This window comes from Salvia hispanica, chromosome 1 (genome assembly GCF_023119035.1).
Source record: "Salvia hispanica cultivar TCC Black 2014 chromosome 1, UniMelb_Shisp_WGS_1.0, whole genome shotgun sequence".
NCBI lineage: Eukaryota > Viridiplantae > Streptophyta > Magnoliopsida > Lamiales > Lamiaceae > Salvia > Salvia hispanica.
In genome coordinates, this window is record NC_062965.1 from 24,768,120 (window position 1) to 24,787,384 (window position 19,265).

General features: G+C 38.7%; 3 protein-coding genes across 3 annotated transcripts; 2 read left to right on the forward strand and 1 right to left on the reverse strand.

Moving 5' to 3' along the window:
- Window positions 1-1,603: 1,603 nt before the first annotated feature.
- LOC125221692 (L-type lectin-domain containing receptor kinase S.4-like) lies at window positions 1,604-3,976 on the reverse strand. Its single transcript, XM_048123904.1, has one exon. It carries the CDS (start codon window positions 3,764-3,766, stop codon window positions 1,694-1,696), a length of 2,073 nt encoding a protein of 690 aa, XP_047979861.1. The 5' UTR covers window positions 3,767-3,976; the 3' UTR covers window positions 1,604-1,693.
- Window positions 3,977-6,132: 2,156 nt separating this feature from the next.
- LOC125202714 (probable phosphoribosylformylglycinamidine synthase, chloroplastic/mitochondrial) lies at window positions 6,133-12,285 on the forward strand. The gene is made up of 6 exons (XM_048101160.1): window positions 6,133-6,309; window positions 6,830-6,940; window positions 7,063-7,120; window positions 7,218-11,403; window positions 11,492-11,561; window positions 12,132-12,285. The coding sequence occupies exons 3-4, from the start codon at window positions 7,079-7,081 to the stop codon at window positions 11,400-11,402; spliced, it is 4,227 nt and encodes a 1,408-aa protein (XP_047957117.1). The 5' UTR covers window positions 6,133-6,309; window positions 6,830-6,940; window positions 7,063-7,078; the 3' UTR covers window position 11,403; window positions 11,492-11,561; window positions 12,132-12,285.
- Window positions 12,286-13,487: 1,202 nt separating this feature from the next.
- LOC125200992 (probable methyltransferase PMT11) lies at window positions 13,488-18,224 on the forward strand. The gene is made up of 9 exons (XM_048098849.1): window positions 13,488-14,404; window positions 14,723-14,872; window positions 14,966-15,236; window positions 15,690-15,800; window positions 16,008-16,167; window positions 16,753-17,010; window positions 17,156-17,278; window positions 17,425-17,502; window positions 17,673-18,224. Exons 1-9 carry the CDS (start codon window positions 13,718-13,720, stop codon window positions 17,878-17,880), a joined length of 2,046 nt encoding a protein of 681 aa, XP_047954806.1. The 5' UTR covers window positions 13,488-13,717; the 3' UTR covers window positions 17,881-18,224.
- The last annotated feature ends 1,041 nt before the right edge of the window (window positions 18,225-19,265 follow it).

Below are 19,265 nucleotides of genomic sequence, written 5' to 3' on the forward strand. Positions count from 1 at the left end.
TAGGGTTTTTATTTGATTTTATTTAAATCATATTAGCACTATATTTTATTTCACCTTTATAGTACAGTAGTAGATTTTTTTTTTGGTGGAAATGAAGTGTTTTAAAAATAGATTAGCATTCTAATTGGTGCTCCCTATAACGATCTTATTGGTGGCTCTAAACAAGATATTGTAATTATGTTTAATAGATTTTGATTTGAAAATATATACTCCTACCATATTTGTGAAAAAAAAAACTTGGAATATTATTAGAATTTTAATCAACAACTAATTAATTGTACTAATCAATTACTAATGTGGGCTGCTACCCCCAGAAATTGTGGCATGCATTTGCAAACTAGAATTGGATGGTACAAATTTGATCGAATACTATTAAATTCGGTTTTATTCAATTAAATGAAATTAATTATTTTTTAATCATATTTAATTATTCAAAACAAATGACACAACGCAATTTGTAGATCGAATACTTTTAAACATTATAATCAAACCATCAGAATTCACGAGCACTATAAAGCACACTTCACTTTACAACCTTCATTTTTCAATTTTATACACTATTTATTTTAAATTAAACAATAAAAAAAAATACTTATGAATTTCAGCAAATTCGTTGTCTTTTCGCCTTACAGAGTGCTCTAGCTTATGCACACCCAGTGTAATGCGCATTGCCTGAAACGAATTAATCATAATTATCTAGAACTAACTAGAAAGTAGAATAACGGCTAGAACAATGTATTTAGCTTTTGGAACGAACTCTTGGTTGGCAAAATCAATTATTATAACTATAACTAAAAGTCGGTGTATTGATACTTTAGGAAATTGGCAAATTCCTTTTACTAATTCTATCCGATAACAATACATGTAAATACAAACATTTCGATGGCTCCACAATTTGAGGACCTTGTATATCGCACCCTGGGGCATAAACTTTATTCGCCCCGATTTAGAGGCGAACATAGTAAGGAAAAAAGAGAGGCTTACCTTTGTTCGCCAATATTATTTTTTCTATTCCTAAATTTTCATTTTTAATAAAACTACTAAATCTTTGAAAGTTGAATAACATAAATGGCTAAAATTGCAGAGGAAAATGATAAGTTCGTGGAAGAAAATAATACTATCAACGTCTCTTTTTCGGCCGTCTGTGGACAATGTTTTGCCTCCAACCTATTGTCTAATTGCACAAGTATCGCACTAACTAATTGTGGTGTGCATTGTTAGGGAAATGGTGGCATCACTATAGCCATCAATAGTGTTGGTTGAAAAGGACATAAGATTGCTTAATATTTTGCATTTTTTGTTAGGTGACATGCACTTAGCATTAAAATTCAAAAAAATCCTAACTATCTAACTAGATTAATACTTTAATTTAGTCTTTTTGTGGATCATAGATCAATATATTTTGGGATCAGATTTTGTTAGTTAGTTGATGTTGACCTAAGCATAGTAGTTCACCTCATCAAAATTATTTCAAAGAATATCATATTTTAAAAATCATACATGAATGATATTACCCTACGTCCGCCATGAAATGTCTCATTTTACCAAAACCCGAAGAGATCACGGGCCGATGCACATGAGCCTAGTCTCGTTAAAACAGAGAGAAACCAACATAATCTATATACAAATATAAGCTATGATGTACAGAAGAAGTTGTGGCAAAATGATAAAACTAAAAGCATACACTTCACAGCTATGAAGTAGATAATGGCGAAGACAACGAACCAGCTTCAAGATCCACGTCCCTTTCGCCATCACAAGCCGAGGACCATGTGCTCACTTTCTCAAAGTTGGACGAGGAAGGATACGAATTAGGATAGTCCTCGAATCTGGGGCTGATTCGCCCTCCACTATCGAACTTCTTGCTGCCATCATCAGATAGATCGGGCGCTGCCATCTCTTGAGGCAGTAGGGCTTCGCCTTCCAAGTATCTCAAGACCTGCCTCGTGCTAGGCCTCCTTCCGGGGGCGTTGCTGGAGCACATCAGTCCCAGTTTAATAACAAGGACGGCCTCAATCTCATCGTACTCCCCTTTCAATCTTGAATCGACGATATCAAGAATGCAACCTTCTTTCCACTTGTCCCACACCCAATCCACCAGCACCAGCTCTTCGGGCAAGGCCTTCGCCTCAATTGGTCGTCTCCCACAGACGACTTCCAGCAGCAGTGCACCGAATGCATACACATCCGAGCTTGTGGTGGGCTTTCCTGTCTTGGTTAGCTCAGGGGCTAAGTAGCCCAACGTGCCAACCACCTTCGTGGTGCTTGGGTTTGCACCGTGCTCGTACAGCTTAGCTAGCCCAAAATCCCCAAGCCTGCCATTCATTTCAGAGTCTAGCAGAACATTAGCTGCTTTGATATCCCTGTGAATCACCGTCTGTTCCCATTCTTCGTGCAAGTAAAGAAGTGCAGACGCCACATCCTTGATGATCTTGAACCTCTGATCCCATGTTAACACAGTTGCAGGCTCATCGTAAATGTATTTATCTAAGCTTCCATTCGGCATGAAGTCATAAACAAGCAGCAAATCGCTCCTGTGTCGACACCAGCCCTGCAAAGGCACGAGACTCCTATGCCTAAGGCGACCAATAACCGCGACCTCTGTCACAAACTCCTGCAACCCCTGCTTAGAATCATGGCTAATCCGCTTAACCGCTACTTGCTTATCAGAGCCAGGCAATGTCCCCTTATAAACCCTACCAAAACCACCAAACCCGAGAAGCCCTTTATCCCGAAAGCCCCTAGTTGCTTTCTTGAGCTCGTGATACGTGAACCTATGCGGCCCTATGTCAAGCTCCCAAGATTCAACCACATCCCTACTCTTAACCCTCTTCACTACATACAATGCTATCCCAACACCAAGAATCAAGAAAACAGCAACAGACAAGGAAGCACCTAAGGCCACCCTCACCCGGTTCGACCTTGAACCGGGAAACGAAGGCAGCAATGACAACTCAAGGGGCTTTACCTGCCCATTCAACATGAAACTCCATCCAGAAACATAATGTGAACTAGCAAGCAAGCCTGTTGAAGCAGAGAAGCCCACATACATATCCTGCAAAAAAATTTGGGAAAGATCCACAGGCAATGAAAGAATTGGGGAACTAGGTTTTGATGATGAGAGAGAAAGAGTGACATCCAATCTCCCAACACTGGAATCATAATCAATCCAGCACTGAATCAATCTACCACTCTGCAACCTAATCCCTTCCTTCCTCGAATTATCCCTACTGAAACAGCTAGCATCAACAGAGGCATTTGAGATCATGCTATTGAGATCAATCCCAACATGATTATCACTAATATCCCTAAATGCAAAATCCTTCACAGTGTCGAACTCAACCGCCAACACATGGTTTGAAATTTTCCCAATATTTGTCTCATTCATGAGCCCTAGATACTGACTCGGAAGAGCCCCCTCCAAAGCCTTCGATTTAGCAACTGCAAAGGCGAATCCATGGCCGCCCAATTTCTCATACTCGGGAACTATGGCGAAGGCGAAAGCAGTCGAAAAGGAGGAAACTTTACCATCTGTGGAGTTCTTGAATCGAATTGGGGAATCGTAGAAAGCGTGCCCAACGAATCTCGGGCTTGTGTCGGTGAGCCTGAGCACGCCGCTGCGCTCGATCTCAGCGACGCCGTTTAGAGTGATTTTTGCGCCTGCGTTTTTGAAGCCGTGGAAAGTGAAGTCATCGTCAGCTCGGGAAAGATCGGAGCTTGAGAGGAGAAGGAGAAGGGTGGAGAGAAGTGCAGAAGCTAGCACCATCTGTGCAGAGAAAAGCGGAGTGGGAATTCAAGGTGAGATTTTTAGTGGCATCATTTGTTTTGGTGTTGGAAATGTTGAAGAGGTATGGGTTTGTTGATTCTTTTTACATGTGAAATGTCAGAGGATTGGGAGGAAAGAGGGTGGAAGGAAGAGAGGATTCGATTTCAGAGATGGAGAAATGTGGATGATGAGTTTCATGTGATGAAAAGAGCTGTGAAAATGTGAGAAGAAGAGATGAAATTGCATCTCAGTTCAATTTATTTGTGTGGAAGGCCCCACTTGAGGGATAGTGCCATTTTCAAACTTATAAAATTGTGTGGTTTATGTGCTATCGTTGTCATTGGACCATTACATATCAAAATACATATAAATACAGACTCATAGTTTATGCTTTTTGTGTATTTAAATACGGTGCATGTTACAATAGCTCTTAAAGTAACAATATACCACAATTCTTAGCTAATCATTTGTACATATGGATGAATAATCAGTTGCCATGCGGCAATTATAAAAAAGATGTTCAAAAGTAAATTTTCTCAGCCAGCAATATTCAATACAATATACGACAATTTTTTCCCGCCAACAATATCCAATACGCTAAACAGTGTTACGTTGCAGGTAGTAATATATAAAGGAGTCGTACTGTTATACTGTAGTAGTATATGATTATTCCAATTCTATTAATATATGGTTTTTTTTGCATAGTGTTTCATAAACAAAATGTGAGGAGTCGGTGCGATATAGACAATAAACTAGTTCTATTAATGTTAAGATAAAATATATTGGTAAATCCTTACAGTGGTATCAGAGGCCAAGTGTGCTCATGATATGTATGTGCGGTCTTGGTCTCGGTCTCATAGACTGATAGACTTCATTTGAGAGAAGGTTTATTAAGAATGTGTCCTTGGTTTGAGGGAAATTGCTGGAGTGCAAATTATTCCATATCGAAAATAAGTAAAATTGTAAGTAAACATATACATTTATATAGAGTTTGAACGTGCATCGACTAACCCTCTCAGTTAAATATGAAAATGTAGAAATTTCAACTAGTACTTCATACTCCCTCTTTTTTTAAAATAACAACTATTTCTATTTTGGATCGTTCCTTAAAAATAAAAATTTTAGAATTTTTCTATTTTAGGTCCATGTCTTACAATCCACTAACTCACCTTTGACTGCCTTTTCTCTTTCTATCTCTTATTTAATTCATTTTTATTTTCCTCACTCTTACTTAGCTAATTCTTCTCACTTATTTTACTAATTATGCATTAAAACACGTGCTGTTTCAAATGTTTATATTTTTTTAATACAGAGATAGTATTGAGAGCAGTTGAATAACTATTTTAAGCGCTATTCACTATGGATGATGAGCAATATGAAGGATTGAGGAATTAGTTGAATTGGATAATGTATGATGGTAATATAACTAACGGACTAAGTAAGTATATGCCCAAATAGAAAATTGAGAAACCTAAGAAAAAATATGTGAGCCCATTCAATAAAAATTTGTTACGTGTGCATGACACATTTGCATATTATTGACAATAATTTACTTGAGTTATAAGTTCACGTTGGACCCTTTCTTACCACGAGTTTTAAAAATAAAATATTGTTATTATATATGAAAATTATAGTTCTCTTCACAGGCAGATATTGTCACTATACATTGTAGTTTTTCCACTTTAGAGTACTTTAGTCGATATGATACACAGAAAGAGAAAACTGTACGTCTTGGCTACACTCGTAATAAGTGAATAATACTCCGTATTAAATACCTGGTTAACATATCTTTAATTATTTTTAAAATAATATGTATATTTTAAACCAATAGTAACTTTTAGTAAGACAATAATCGTGTTCGTAATAACCATTTTTATTCTTGAATTTTCTTTAGAAATAAACTGTACATGAAAAAGGTTGCCTATAAAAGATTCAATTTTTGCCCACCCCTCTCCATGACTTGGAGCAGACTTCAAAATCTGCTGAGTACTTCATTTTTAAAAGTTTTTAACTATAGTTAATTTTAGTACTCCCTCCGTTCTCATATGGGCGTTTTTCCATTTTCGTCCATTCCATAGTACTAATAGAGTCATTTTCTTTTTCAGTAAAAATCAACACATTTATCCACACTTACTTTACTCTCTCTTACTTTTTTTTCTCTCTTCATCTCTCTATCTTTTTCATTTTCCACTTTATTATCTCTTTACTTAACTCACCTAACACAATTTTTCTTAATCTTTGTGCCGAAAAGTTTTCTCCACTACTATGGAACGGATGTAGTAGTGTTTAACAAAAATCATCAGCCGCATTTTAATATTAATAAATTTATTGATATGATATAGTCCTAGTACTAATCTGAAAAGAAATAAAAAGTAATGAAAAACAAAAAAACCCTAGAATTTCTCCATTCTTAATTCTCCGTCACACTTACCTTCTCCCTCTCCAGCGTTCACGCCACTCTCTCTTCCCTTCAGCCCTCCTTCTCCATCCTCCATTGAAGAATATTGAAAAGCTTGAAGCTTCACATCCATTCCGAAAAACTGGTAAAATTTCATATACTATATGTCATTCCTCTTGTATGCTTAATTTGAACTGAAAGATTAAAGTAATTTGGGGTATTTCATAGTAATTTGGAGACTTCTCCAAATATTATGAGCTGGAACTGGAGTGGATTACGTGAAGCTTACAATTCACAAAGTCCAAATAGTTATGACCTATAACTAGTGATTGGCTGTTTGCAGAGCTCTTCTTCTCGTCTGCAACTGAATACTAAAAAGATAAAAATTTGGAACACTCTAGCTCAATTTTTGAAAAAAATCTAAATAAGTTAGTTTTTCACTCTTTTGCTAACACATCAAATTTTGTTTCTTCATTCACCAGAAAAAGATTTCCCGCCTGAATGGCAGCTAAATTTTTCCAAAACTTGTGTTTCATTTATTGATAGATTGATGGATTAGTGGAAATAATGTTTTAATAATCAATAGAGAACATTACCTTTTTCTTTTTGTATAAATAATGTGTCTGTTGTGTTGACGCCGCACTCTTGTCTTCTTTTTTCTTTAGCATAGCCGCTGCCCTCTGTTGCTCCCAACGCCGCCGCCGCCTCCCTTTTAGGGGCAGTCTGCCGCCGTCGCTCATATTTCGGTCGTTGCACTGCTGGAAACTGTGAAAAAGGTATGGTCTCAGGAGCTTGTTTACTAATTAATATCGTCTTTGCTTAGTTTAGGGTTGTGTAAGGTGTTTGGTGGATTTAATAGCAATTTTTTTTTTTTTTTTTTTGTTTCTTGTGATTATAGTTCCGGGACAGGAGCAATGGCTGCCGCTTTTGAAATTACAGCAGCCGGATTTGCACAGGTATGTTTGTTCACTTCAATATTACTCATAAGTTTTAGCTAAATTTACTTGTTTTTTTGACTGATTAGTTACAAGTGCATGTGTTTTATCTCGGCAGGGTGCATACAGGCAGAAATTGGTTTTGCCTAAACATTCCTTTAGGCAAGCAAACTGCTTACTCTGGGGAAGGTTTCCGGGAAAGCAGCCTCCTTCTGTTAGAATTTCCCGTGTGTCAAGGCAAGTGAAGGTCAAAGCAGTGATCTCAAGGGATGTAGACAATTCAGTGAGCGCAGAACTGGAAAAGGTTCAGAGGGTTGCTGCGAAGGTTGTGCATTTCTACCGAGTTCCTTTACTACAGGATAATGAGGCTGCTGAGCTTCTGAAATTGATTCAGACGAAAGTTTCGAACCAAATTGTAGGGCTGAAAACAGAGCAGTGTTATAATATTGGTGTAGAAGGAGATCTTCCCAGTGACAAGCATTCAGTTCTGAGATGGCTCTTGGGGGAAACCTATGAGCCTGAGAATTTGGGGACTCAGAGTTTTCTTGATGAAGAGACCAGAACAAATGCAAGTGCTGTTATTGTAGAAGTTGGCCCTCGGTTGTCTTTCACCACTGCATGGTCTTCCAACGCCGTTTCAATTTGCCGAGCTTGCGGTTTGACAGAAATAAGCAGATTGGAGAGATCAAGGAGATACTTGCTGTACCTCGCCCCTGGTGCTTCGTTGGTAGAGAGTCAGATTAATGAAGTTGCTGCATTGGTGCATGACAGAATGACGGAGTGTATTTATGATCAAAAGCTCACATCTTTTGAAAGAGGAGTGGCCCCTGAGGAAATCTGTTATATACCTGTGATGGAGAAGGGGCGGAAGGCATTGGAGGAAATAAATGAAGAAATGGGTTTGGCCTTTGATGAGCAAGATTTGCAGTATTACACCAAGCTCTTCATGGATGACATCAAGCGAAATCCGACGAATGTTGAGTTATTTGATATTGCTCAGTCTAACAGTGAACATAGCAGGCATTGGTTCTTTACTGGAAAGATTGTTATAGATGGGCAACCAGTGGATAGGACTCTTATGCAAATTGTTAAGAGCACTTTGAAAGCGAACCCGAACAATTCAGTTATTGGCTTCAAGGACAACTCCAGTGCAATCAGAGGGTTTCCTGTGAATCAGTTGCGGCCAATCCACCCAGGTTTGACATGCCCGCTGGACATGAGTGCTCGTGACCTTGATATCCTGTTTACTGCTGAGACCCACAACTTCCCATGTGCCGTGGCTCCTTACCCTGGTGCCGAGACAGGTGCTGGAGGCAGGATTAGAGATACGCATGCAACTGGGAGGGGCTCATATGTTGTGGCATCTACAGCTGGTTACTGTGTTGGGAATCTGAATATTGAAGGCTCATATGCTCCATGGGAGGATTCATCATTCACATATCCATCAAACTTGGCTTCCCCGCTGAAGATTCTCATTGATGCCAGTAATGGTGCTTCGGATTATGGTAACAAGTTTGGTGAACCATTGATTCAGGGTTATACCAGGACTTTTGGAATGAGGCTGCCAAATGGGGAAAGACGAGAATGGTTGAAGCCAATAATGTTCAGTGCAGGCATTGGGCAGATTGATCACAGCCACATCACCAAGGGGGAGCCTGAAATCGGTATGCTAGTTGTCAAGATTGGAGGGCCAGCCTACCGTATTGGAATGGGTGGTGGTGCTGCATCCAGCATGGTTAGTGGCCAAAATGATGCTGAGCTGGATTTCAATGCTGTGCAACGTGGAGATGCAGAGATGGCACAAAAGTTATATCGAGTTGTCCGTGCTTGTATTGAAATGGGAGAGGACAATCCTATCATTAGCATTCATGATCAGGGTGCCGGGGGAAATTGTAATGTCGTCAAAGAAATTATATATCCAAAGGGTGCTACCATCGATATCAGGGCAGTGGTAGTAGGTGATTACACTATGTCAGTTTTGGAGATATGGGGTGCTGAGTACCAGGAGCAAGATGCTATTTTGGTGAATCCTGAGAGCCGTGACCTTTTACAGTCTATATGTAAAAGAGAGAGAGTATCAATGGCAGTCCTTGGATCAATTAGTGGTGAAGGGCGGATCACCCTTGTGGATGGTTTAGCTATGGAAAAATGCAACTCAAATGGACTACCTTCTCCACCCCCTGCTGTGGATCTTGAGCTCGAGAAGGTGCTTGGTGACATGCCCCAGAAAACTTTTGAATTTCACCGAGTTGCTAATGCTCTCGAGCCACTTGATATTGCTCCAGGGATAGCTGTTATGGATTCTTTGAAAAGGGTATTAAGGCTTCCTTCTATTGCTTCAAAACGATTCCTGACTACCAAAGTTGATAGGTGTGTGACAGGCCTTGTTGCACAGCAGCAAACTGTGGGTCCACTTCAGATTACACTTTCTGACGTTGCAGTAATTTCTCAGAGCTATACTGGCATTACAGGAGGTGCTTGTTCAATTGGGGAGCAGCCAATCAAAGGTCTTCTTAATCCAGGAGCTATGGCAAGGCTAGCCGTTGGAGAAGCTTTGACAAATCTTGTTTGGGCTAAGGTCACTTCTCTCTCTGATGTGAAGGCGAGTGGCAATTGGATGTATGCAGCTAAGTTGGACGGTGAAGGGGCAGCCATGTATGATGCTGCCATAGCTCTTGAAGAAGCAATGATTGAACTTGGCATTGCTATTGATGGTGGAAAGGATAGTCTTTCTATGGCAGCCCGTTCATCTGAAGAAGTTGTTAAGGCTCCTGGAAATCTAGTTATCAGTACTTATGTCACTTGTCCAGACATAACTAAAACTGTGACACCAGATTTGAAGCTTGGTGATGATGGTCTTCTCCTCCACATTGATTTGGCAAAAGGAAAGCGGCGCCTCGGTGGGTCAGCTCTGGCACAAGTATATGGCCAAGTTGGGGATGAGTGCCCCGATCTTGATGATGTCCCTTACCTCAAAAGTGTGTTCAATGCAGTGCAAAACTTGATTGAGGAAGGCTTGATTTCGGCTGGTCATGATATCAGTGATGGAGGATTGCTAGTAAGTGTTCTTGAGATGGCATTTGCTGGGAACTGTGGCATTTACTTGGATTTGACTACTCCTGAGAGTTGTAGTGTATTTGAAACACTCTTCGCCGAAGAGCTTGGCGTCATAATTGAGGTCAGCAAAACAAGTGTAGGTGTGGTGACGGAAAAACTTGCGGGTGCTGGAGTATCTTCTGTGATCATTGGTGAAGTCACATCCTCACCCATAGTTGAGCTAAAGATTGATGGTATCTCTCAGTTGACTGAAAAAACGTCCGAGCTTCGGGACTTGTGGGAAGAAACCAGCTTCGAGTTAGAAAAATTGCAAAGATTGGCATCTTGTGTGGAACTTGAGAAAGAAGGCCTCAAAAGTCGCCATGAGCCTTCATGGCGTCTGTCCTTCACTCCATCATATACAGATGAGAAATACATGAATGCTACTTCAAAACCAAAGGTAGCTATCATTCGTGAAGAAGGGAGCAATGGTGACAGGGAAATGTCTGCTGCTTTCCATGCCTCAGGTTTTGAACCTTGGGATGTCACTATGTCTGACCTTCTTAATGGAGGCATCTCATTGAATGATTTCCGAGGTATTGCCTTTGTTGGAGGATTTAGCTACGCCGATGTACTAGATTCGGCAAAAGGTTGGGCAGCTTCTATAAGATTCAACAAGCCTCTACTTGCTCAATTTCAAGAATTCTATGAGCGGCCAGACACTTTCAGTTTAGGTGTTTGCAATGGGTGTCAGCTCATGGCACTTTTAGGGTGGGTTCCAGGGCCCAAAGTTGGAGGTGTTCTTGGGGAGAATGGGGATCCATCACAACCGAGGTTCATACACAATGAATCAGGACGGTTTGAATGTCGTTTCTCAAGTGTGAAGATTGAGAATTCACCAGCTTTGATGTTCAAAGGAATGGAGGGCAGTACATTAGGTGTATGGGCTGCTCATGGGGAGGGAAGAGCTTATTTCCCGGATGATGACATTTTTAACAGTGTACTTGAATCAAGCCTGGTCCCCGTGAAATATTGTGACGACAATGGGAAGCCCACGGAAGTGTATCCTTTCAACGTGAATGGTTCTCCTTTAGGCGTGGCAGCAATTTGTTCCCCAGATGGCAGGCATCTTGCAATGATGCCTCATCCAGAACGCTGCTTCTTGATGTGGCAGTATCCTTGGTATCCCAAGAGCTGGAACGTGGACAAGAAAGGCCCAAGCCCGTGGCTACGCATGTTCCAGAATGCCCGGGAGTGGTGTTCATGAGGTTAGTTGACTTCCTGTTCCTCAAATGATGGAATACTCATTTGCTGTATATACGATTTTGATTCAGTTTTTCATTGATTTGTTGACAGGTCTTTCGCTGGAAATGTTGCACCTGTGTTGAGACGATTATTTTGGAGCCGAATTCTGACTTAATGGAAGGTATGCAGTTGGCTAAATCGTCTCGTACTCTGTTTCTAAATGACCAATTACTTGAATGAATCTATGCATGAGATCTTTCTTTCTAGCTGCCTGAGAGATGTTGTAAGTGTGCTTCTTCTGTTTAGAAACATAGTTGTTTGAGTATTCATCTCTCTGTGCTATGAATGAAATGCGAATTCTGTGGTTTCAATATTCTTCCTGGAAGAATCGAGTTTACTCAAACACTTCCCTTGGGAAGGAAATCGAAAGAATTGAGTTTAATTGTCAGTACATTTGAATCTCAGGTAGTTTGTGAGCTTTTAAAGTAAGATGTTTGTACTGTTTAAGGTTATTTTAACAAAGTGTAAGGAGCCTCGAATTGATAGTCATGAAATTTCTCGTGTTCCCTCGTGTGATTCTGTTTTCCGTCTGTTTCTTATATTGCTGTCTGGGTTTGCTTTGGTCAAGAATTCACTCACGCAGTTATCCCCTTAATACTCGCTGTGCACTGATTCCTCCCTCCGATGTAGTTTTCCGTCTTTCAAAGATAGCTGAACTTGTGAATTTATAAGTTCTTATTATTTTCTACAGGAGGAGGAAATTTTGATGTGGAAGAACTTGGATGGAAGTACGTTTGTTTTTCAATATTTGAATGTATACACACTGAGTTTCTCCATTGTTACATGAAGGAGCTTTGAACAGTGAAATGTGTTTTTGTTAATTAATGGTGATCTTTTTTCTTCTATTTTATAGTATGATCTACGATGCTATTCTGCCTTTATTTTATGCTTTTTAGCTCCCAATTAAAATTATTTTCTTGCTTGAAATAAGCAAAATTCAAGGGGAATACTATTACTTTATTTGGGGGAAATACTGTCTTACTATTTATTATATAAATTCTTTGATACTGCTTCTGTTATTAAGCATATCTTTAACAAAATTGGGAGCTGTCTACTTCAGCGAACCTCTTTTTTTAATCTTGTTGAGTTTGTGCCATTTGTTTGGTTATTTGTAATTGATACAGCAGTACAGCTATGAGAATACTAGTTTGAGTAAATATACCAATAATATATGTTTCTTAAGAAAATAAATTTGCGTTTCTCATAGTAAAATGTAGAGAAATGTGTATTGTCAAATTATGCATATAGTTGTTCTTAAACCAAAAGAATCTATCTAAATTAATTGGGGGGACACAATAAAATATTCTCCATTTAAATGCTGGATTAAATTATACTTATATAAATACATTATTCCATTTAAGTGCTCTAATGAAAATTAGAGATCCACATATAAGATTAAATATTAATTTTCCCTATAAAAAAAAATTCAAGAGATTACTATTACAACATTTTGTGAAAACTTATAAGCATACTTAGAGCTAATGAGCTCCTCAAACTTGTTTGTTACTTAATAAAAAGACCAGAAGATTTTATTTTATATGCTCGATGGAATTATTTTTTGTTTTATGATATGGAATATTTTCCCCATCCATAATTTAATGATCCATTTTCAATTTAACACAGGTTTTAAGAATTATTTTACTTTATAAATAAAATCGGGTAAAAAAAAAATAGTGGAAACGTGAATATCAGTTTTATATAAAAATATTTGCGTAACAACTTTCAAATTCACCTATAAATTAGTACTAGTACTAAACTATATGGCTTAATTTTGATTGTAAAATCAGAATAAGTGAATAGTTTGATTATAAAATCACAATAAAATTTCGATAATTTGCAAGATTTTATGAATTTAGCGGTAAATTACTTAGTAGTTTGAGAGTTTGACCATAATTTTGCGGAGTAAAAGGAAAAAAAATAAAGATTAAGAGAATGAGAAAGCATTCAACAATGGCAATAATTTGGCTAAAGCGACCTAATTATATTTATATTAAGACGTAATTATATGAGAATGAATTTATTCATGCATAATATAAAATCTCGAAATTGAATATCGATTTGCCACAGAAATCAAATCAGAAATCGCGAAGCTCCGGCGGCATTGATGCCAGAGCGCCGCTTCTCTCACTTCACTTCCTCCTCACTCTTCCTCTTTCCAATTTCCAATCCACACATAATTAGCCGCATTTCCTTGTTGATATACTAACTCTCACTCTCTCTCACACACTCACACCGACACAATTTCACACAGCTTTGGGATCTAGCGATTTCCTCACAATGAAGGGGATTACTGCCAGCGGCGGCGGCGGAATTTCCGATCTCTGCAAATCCGCCGCGCTGATCCGAATCTCAGGGTTTCTACTCATTTCAGTCGTTTTCTTCTACGTAGGCAAGCATTTCTCCGACGGCTCAGCGCAGCAGCTCCTTTTCTTCACCCCTCAGCAGGATTCAGGCTCCGCCGCGGTTGGACTCTCTCCCAACCTCGGCAAAGCCTTCGATGTCTCTTCAGTTGTGAATGAAACCGCCTCATCATCGCCGCCGACGGAGAATAGCCAGATTGAGCCGCAGCAAGCGGCCGCGGATCCTCCTCCGCCTCCGCCGGCGGTGGAGAAGATGGGGGTGGTGGATGAGAATGGTAAGATGACGGATGATTTTGAGGTGGGGGAGTATGACCCGGAATTGGTGGAGAATTGGTCGAAGAAGAATGAGAGTGAGGGTTTGGAGAGCGATGGGAAAGGGGATGAGGTTAGGGTTAGGGTGAAGAAGTTCCCGCTGTGTGCGGCGAGTATGAGGGAGTATATACCTTGTTTGGACAATGAGGAGGCGATTAAGCAGCTGGATTCGACGGAGAAAGGGGAGAGATTTGAGCGGCATTGCCCTGAAGAGGGGAAGGGCTTGAATTGTATTGTCCCTGCTCCTAAAGGCTACAGAACTCCAATCCCATGGCCCAGAAGCCGTGATGAGGTAACATTTTCCGTTGCTTGAATCAGCTGTTTCGGTTTATAGCATCAGATTTTGATATTTTGGTGTTGGCTTTTGGGTAATGGCATTGTCATCATGTTTTTGAAGTTAAGCTAACCATAGTTATATGATTGGGTTGTAATTCTGTTGTGAAAGCGTGATTCTTGATCAGTTTTATCAAGCTCCTATTTCTTTTGCCTTTTACGATTGGTTGGGCGGAGTTGGCATTGGCGAGTTCATGTTAGAGCATGTCAAAAGTTTACAAGTTTGAAACACAGTCATGAACATTTGGTGGATCATATATTGGTGTATATTATGCAGGTTTGGTTTAGCAATGTTCCACATGCTCGTTTAGCTGAGGATAAAGGAGGCCAGAATTGGATCGCCATTGACAAGGACAAATTCAAGTTTCCTGGAGGTGGGACGCAGTTCATTCACGGAGCTGATCAATATTTGGATCAATTCGAAAAGGTTTCTGTTGTTACCGTCTTTAAATGTAGCTTTTGAATTAAAAGGGAATATGTGGTGCGTTTTGGTATCTTACGTGAGACTAAAACTGTGTAGATGCTCCCTGAAATTGCATTTGGTCGACATACTCGGGTTGCTCTGGATGTTGGTTGTGGTGTTGCGAGCTTTGGTGCTTATTTACTCTCACGGAATGTTCTCACCCTCTCTGTGGCCCCAAAAGATGTTCATGAGAACCAGATACAATTTGCACTTGAACGTGGAGTGCCAGCAATGGTTGCAGCATTTGCAACAAGGCGCTTGCTTTATCCAAGTCAAGCATTTGATCTGATACACTGTTCAAGGTGTAGAATCAACTGGACTCGGGATGGTATGATTTTATATCTAAAAAACTATGCCGTTGCTTTAATTAACTCTTTTCAAGTTCTCATCTTTACATATTTGAATTGCAAAAGGTGTTTATGAGTTTTCAAATTATAAAATCTAATTTTAGGAACTCCACAGGAAAGTTATGTATATTGTCCATGAAATCTGAAAATTTTGTAGTAATTTATTTTGATTTCATGTGAATAATTAACAGTCCTAATGGTGAAAAGTGTTAAGTTTGGGCCTCTGGTGAATTATTTGTGATACTTTCTTTAGCACTACACTACTTAAAAACTTGATGTTGCACTTGTACTACTACATCTACTTATCTATATCAGACATTTGTCTTTCTAAATATTTACTTTTATTTGATTAGTCTGTGAAAATCAGAACTTTCTCTGATAGATGACCCTTGCTAAATCATGGTTACCTTCTCTTGCGTTATGCCGCTCTATAGATGGGATTCTGCTACTTGAGATCAATAGAATGCTCCGAGCAGGTGGTTATTTTGCTTGGGCCGCACAACCCGTTTATAAACATGAAGCAGCCCTTGAAGAACAATGGGAAGGTAATTTCTTTTAAATAAGCTTAGAACACTTGGTTTCCAAATATTTTGCTTAAATAGTGTTTTGTTTCTTGTAACTGTGGTTGATTACTAAGAGTGTTGGAGAGAGGCTCTGCAGTTCATTTTATAATGTTCTGGCCACCTAAATATAAGCAAGACCTCTGGAAACAATTTATTAAGTAATTAAAATTTGTCTTTTGTTACTTTCAGAGATGGTTAATCTTACAACTCGACTTTGTTGGACACTTGTGAAGAAGGAGGGTTACATTGCCATATGGCAGAAACCATTAAATAACAGCTGCTATTTGAGCCGTGAAGAAGGAACACTGCCACCATTGTGTGCTCCCGATGATGATCCCGATAAAGTTTGGTAGGCGTCTTCTTTAGTCGATTTTTTTTATTTTTTTTGTACACATCTGTCCAAGAAATTTTATCATCCGACAACGGTCAATGTAACTGACTGTTATAGGTTCACATGTTATGCTGGTTATATCGATAGCTTAATCATGTGATGCATTTCTGAGTAGTTTGCTGATTTAATGGAGCATGTTGAGATCATGCTGTATTTTTAGTAGTTTCACAGTCTGATTGAGTAGCTGATGTGTGAATATTGATATGAGTTACGAAAATGGGAGTGCACATGGTTTCATCTTGATGTGAAGCCACTAGTGAGAAGCATCATATTTCTGTTATTTGTCTATGTGAAATCAAGTGACTGAAATTTGCAGCAATTAGATGAAGAAAGGCTGATGTTCTTGAGATTCGATTGTTAGTTACACCACAAGGTCCACTTCAGACATTGCAATACGATTACAAATTATGTTTTACTTATTTGAGCATTTACTAGTTAGATGTGGTTGATAGTAATATACTAGTACTAATTTGCTTTTTAGAAGAGCTGTAAGGGGAATTTATCTTTGGATCTCAAGAGTTTTCCTTCTAAATATCATTGTAGGTACGTTGATTTGAAGGCATGCATATCACGTTTACCTGAGGAAGGATATGGGTCAAACATCACAGCCTGGCCGGAACGCTTACAGACTCCTCCGGACAGGCTTCAGAGCGTACAAATTGATGCTTATATATCCAGGAAAGAACTTTTCAGGGCAGAATCAAGATATTGGAAAGAAATAATTCAGGGTTATGTACGCGCTTTGCATTGGGGCAAGTTCAAACTTAGGAATGTACTAGACATGAGGGCCGGCTTTGGAGGGTGAGTTTTATGCACTTGTATTTTCTAGCTATTTGTTTTGTGGTGCTGTTTCTGACTTGATAACTAGAATACTGAAGTAGCAATGTATATATTGTGATGTCCATTATAAAATCCAACACAAAGCTAATTCCTCTCTTTAATGTAGTTTCGCAGCAGCACTGATTGAAAACAAACTGGATTGCTGGGTGCTCAATGTTATTCCTGTTAGTGGACCTAATACATTGCCCGTCATATATGACCGTGGTCTTATTGGAGTTATGCATGACTGGTATGAACTCAACAATGTTATCTTAACACATGATATGCCTATAAATGCAAATTTTCTGAGGAATGGATGGATTGTTGTATCTAGAAGCTTCTTGTATCTTGTGTACACCGGAAAAAACAATGCATGACCAAAACACAACTTTTCAGGTGCGAACCATTTGACACATACCCAAGAACCTACGACTTAATTCACGCTGCTGGACTTTTCTCAGTTGAACGAAAAAGGTACTCCTTCACACTTCTGCTTTAGTTATGATACTAATATTCTTCTGGCTGCTCAAGTGGGTGGTTCTTTCTTGATTTAGAATCGTAGGTTTTCGTAGAGAACGGGACTTTAGCTAGACACTTAATTTCCTTTAGCTTGTCACATGAGTTTTTGTGGTTCTTTTGAGCAGATGCAATGTCTCAACCATCATGCTAGAGATGGACCGAATTCTGAGGCCTGGTGGGCACGTGTACATTCGCGATTCCCTCGGTATTATGGATGAACTTCAAGAGACTGGAAAAGCTCTGGGTTGGCACGTATCGATGAGGGACACCTCCGAAGGACCTCATGCCAGTTATAGGATCTTGACATGTGATAAGCGCCTCCTACGCGCCTGAGGAAGCAGGGCATCATAGGTAGTGGTTGTACATTCCGGGACCGGTCCACGGCCGCAGTAACTAAAGGTATCGTCTGCAAAGAAGTTACTCTGCGAGCATCAAGGAATGGTATAAGCGGTTGCTTTTTTCTTCAGAATCAGTAATATTGCAATATGCATAGCTCAACTCCTTTGTAACATATAGCTAAAAAGTCTGTGGTTTCATTTTTCCTTTTTTTATTTTTTAAATTTAATTTGTTGCTGTTATTTGGTTCTTGTATTCCCTTAACTTTAATTATTATCACTCCAATTAGTGTTTCAAAGTAATTATGGGCGCATTAAATATAAAATTTTTGTTTATCTTTATGTCTATTGTTAGAAATTTCATTTAATAAGGTGTACATTTTGTCTAGATTTGTCGCACCTAATGATATATTTTCGGCCATTTTATTTTGGAAAAAAACCGAAGTTTTCCTAATCCTTTTAATGTACTGAACATGATTAATTCATAGTTCATAATACGATAAAAATGAAAGTTAGTAGTAGTAATCATTTAAATATTATAGTAAGTGTTAGTGGGCCAAGTTGTATTGATTGATCATTATTCGAAGGCCCATATAGCTACGTTGAGGCTATTGGGCCATTCACATTGGCCCATGCAGCTCTTGTATTTTGATTATTGGATTGTAAGTTGTGTTTAGAATTGAATTGTGTTTTAGTTGCAATGTTACGAAAGTGAAATATTGTGTATTTCAGTTTCAATTTTTGTTTCATGAATAAAAAAAATGACTAAGACGTGAAATGATAATTTTTTAATTTATACCATACGTTATCCAACTCAATATTAATTTCTACTTTCTTCGTTTTTGAAAATTATAAACATTAGTTATGTACGAGTTTTAATGCATAATTGATCAAGTAAAAGAGATAAGAGAAATAATAATGTAAATAGTGTTAATGGAGAGTAAGGTTTACATTATCAATAGTGTAGTTGGAGTCCCAAAATTTAAAAGTTTATACTATATTTTAGGGACTGACTAAAATAGAAATAACTCATTCTTTTAAGGGATGGAGGGAGTATTTATTTTGAGTTCGGTGCGCATGAAGTGGTGTATGTATTGTGTTTTGTGTGCGCCTGCGTGTAGTGTGTGCCGTTTGTGTATTATATTTGTGTTGTATGGTGTATAAATATGTTACTAGTACTATAACTTAATAGGTTTGAAAGAGTACTAATTTAAAATTATTTTAAAATTATTTTCAATTCAATATATTTAAATTATAGAGTGCATGAAGTTGGCCGTTAAATTAAGAAATTCAAAGGGAGTTGTGAGGTAGGTTCATCTTACCAATCCAATTACGTGTATTGACGCCACGTGTTGGCGACTTCTTTTTGAATCAGCATCCATT

Excerpts from the sequence above, each read along its gene's own strand:
- LOC125221692 (XM_048123904.1), bottom strand. The coding sequence starts at position 3,766 with ATGGTGCTAGCTTCTGCACTTCTCTCCACCCTTCTCCTTCTCCTCTCA.
- LOC125202714 (XM_048101160.1), top strand. The coding sequence starts at position 7,079 with ATGGCTGCCGCTTTTGAAATTACAGCAGCCGGATTTGCACAG. Across the intron at positions 7,121-7,217 it reads CAGCAGCCGGATTTGCACAG|GGTGCATACAGGCAGAAATT; the intron begins GTATGTTTGTTC and ends TTATCTCGGCAG.
- LOC125200992 (XM_048098849.1), top strand. The coding sequence starts at position 13,718 with ATGAAGGGGATTACTGCCAGCGGCGGCGGCGGAATTTCCGATCTCTGC. Across the intron at positions 14,873-14,965 it reads ATTTGGATCAATTCGAAAAG|ATGCTCCCTGAAATTGCATT; the intron begins GTTTCTGTTGTT and ends AAAACTGTGTAG. Across the intron at positions 15,237-15,689 it reads AATCAACTGGACTCGGGATG|ATGGGATTCTGCTACTTGAG; the intron begins GTATGATTTTAT and ends GCCGCTCTATAG.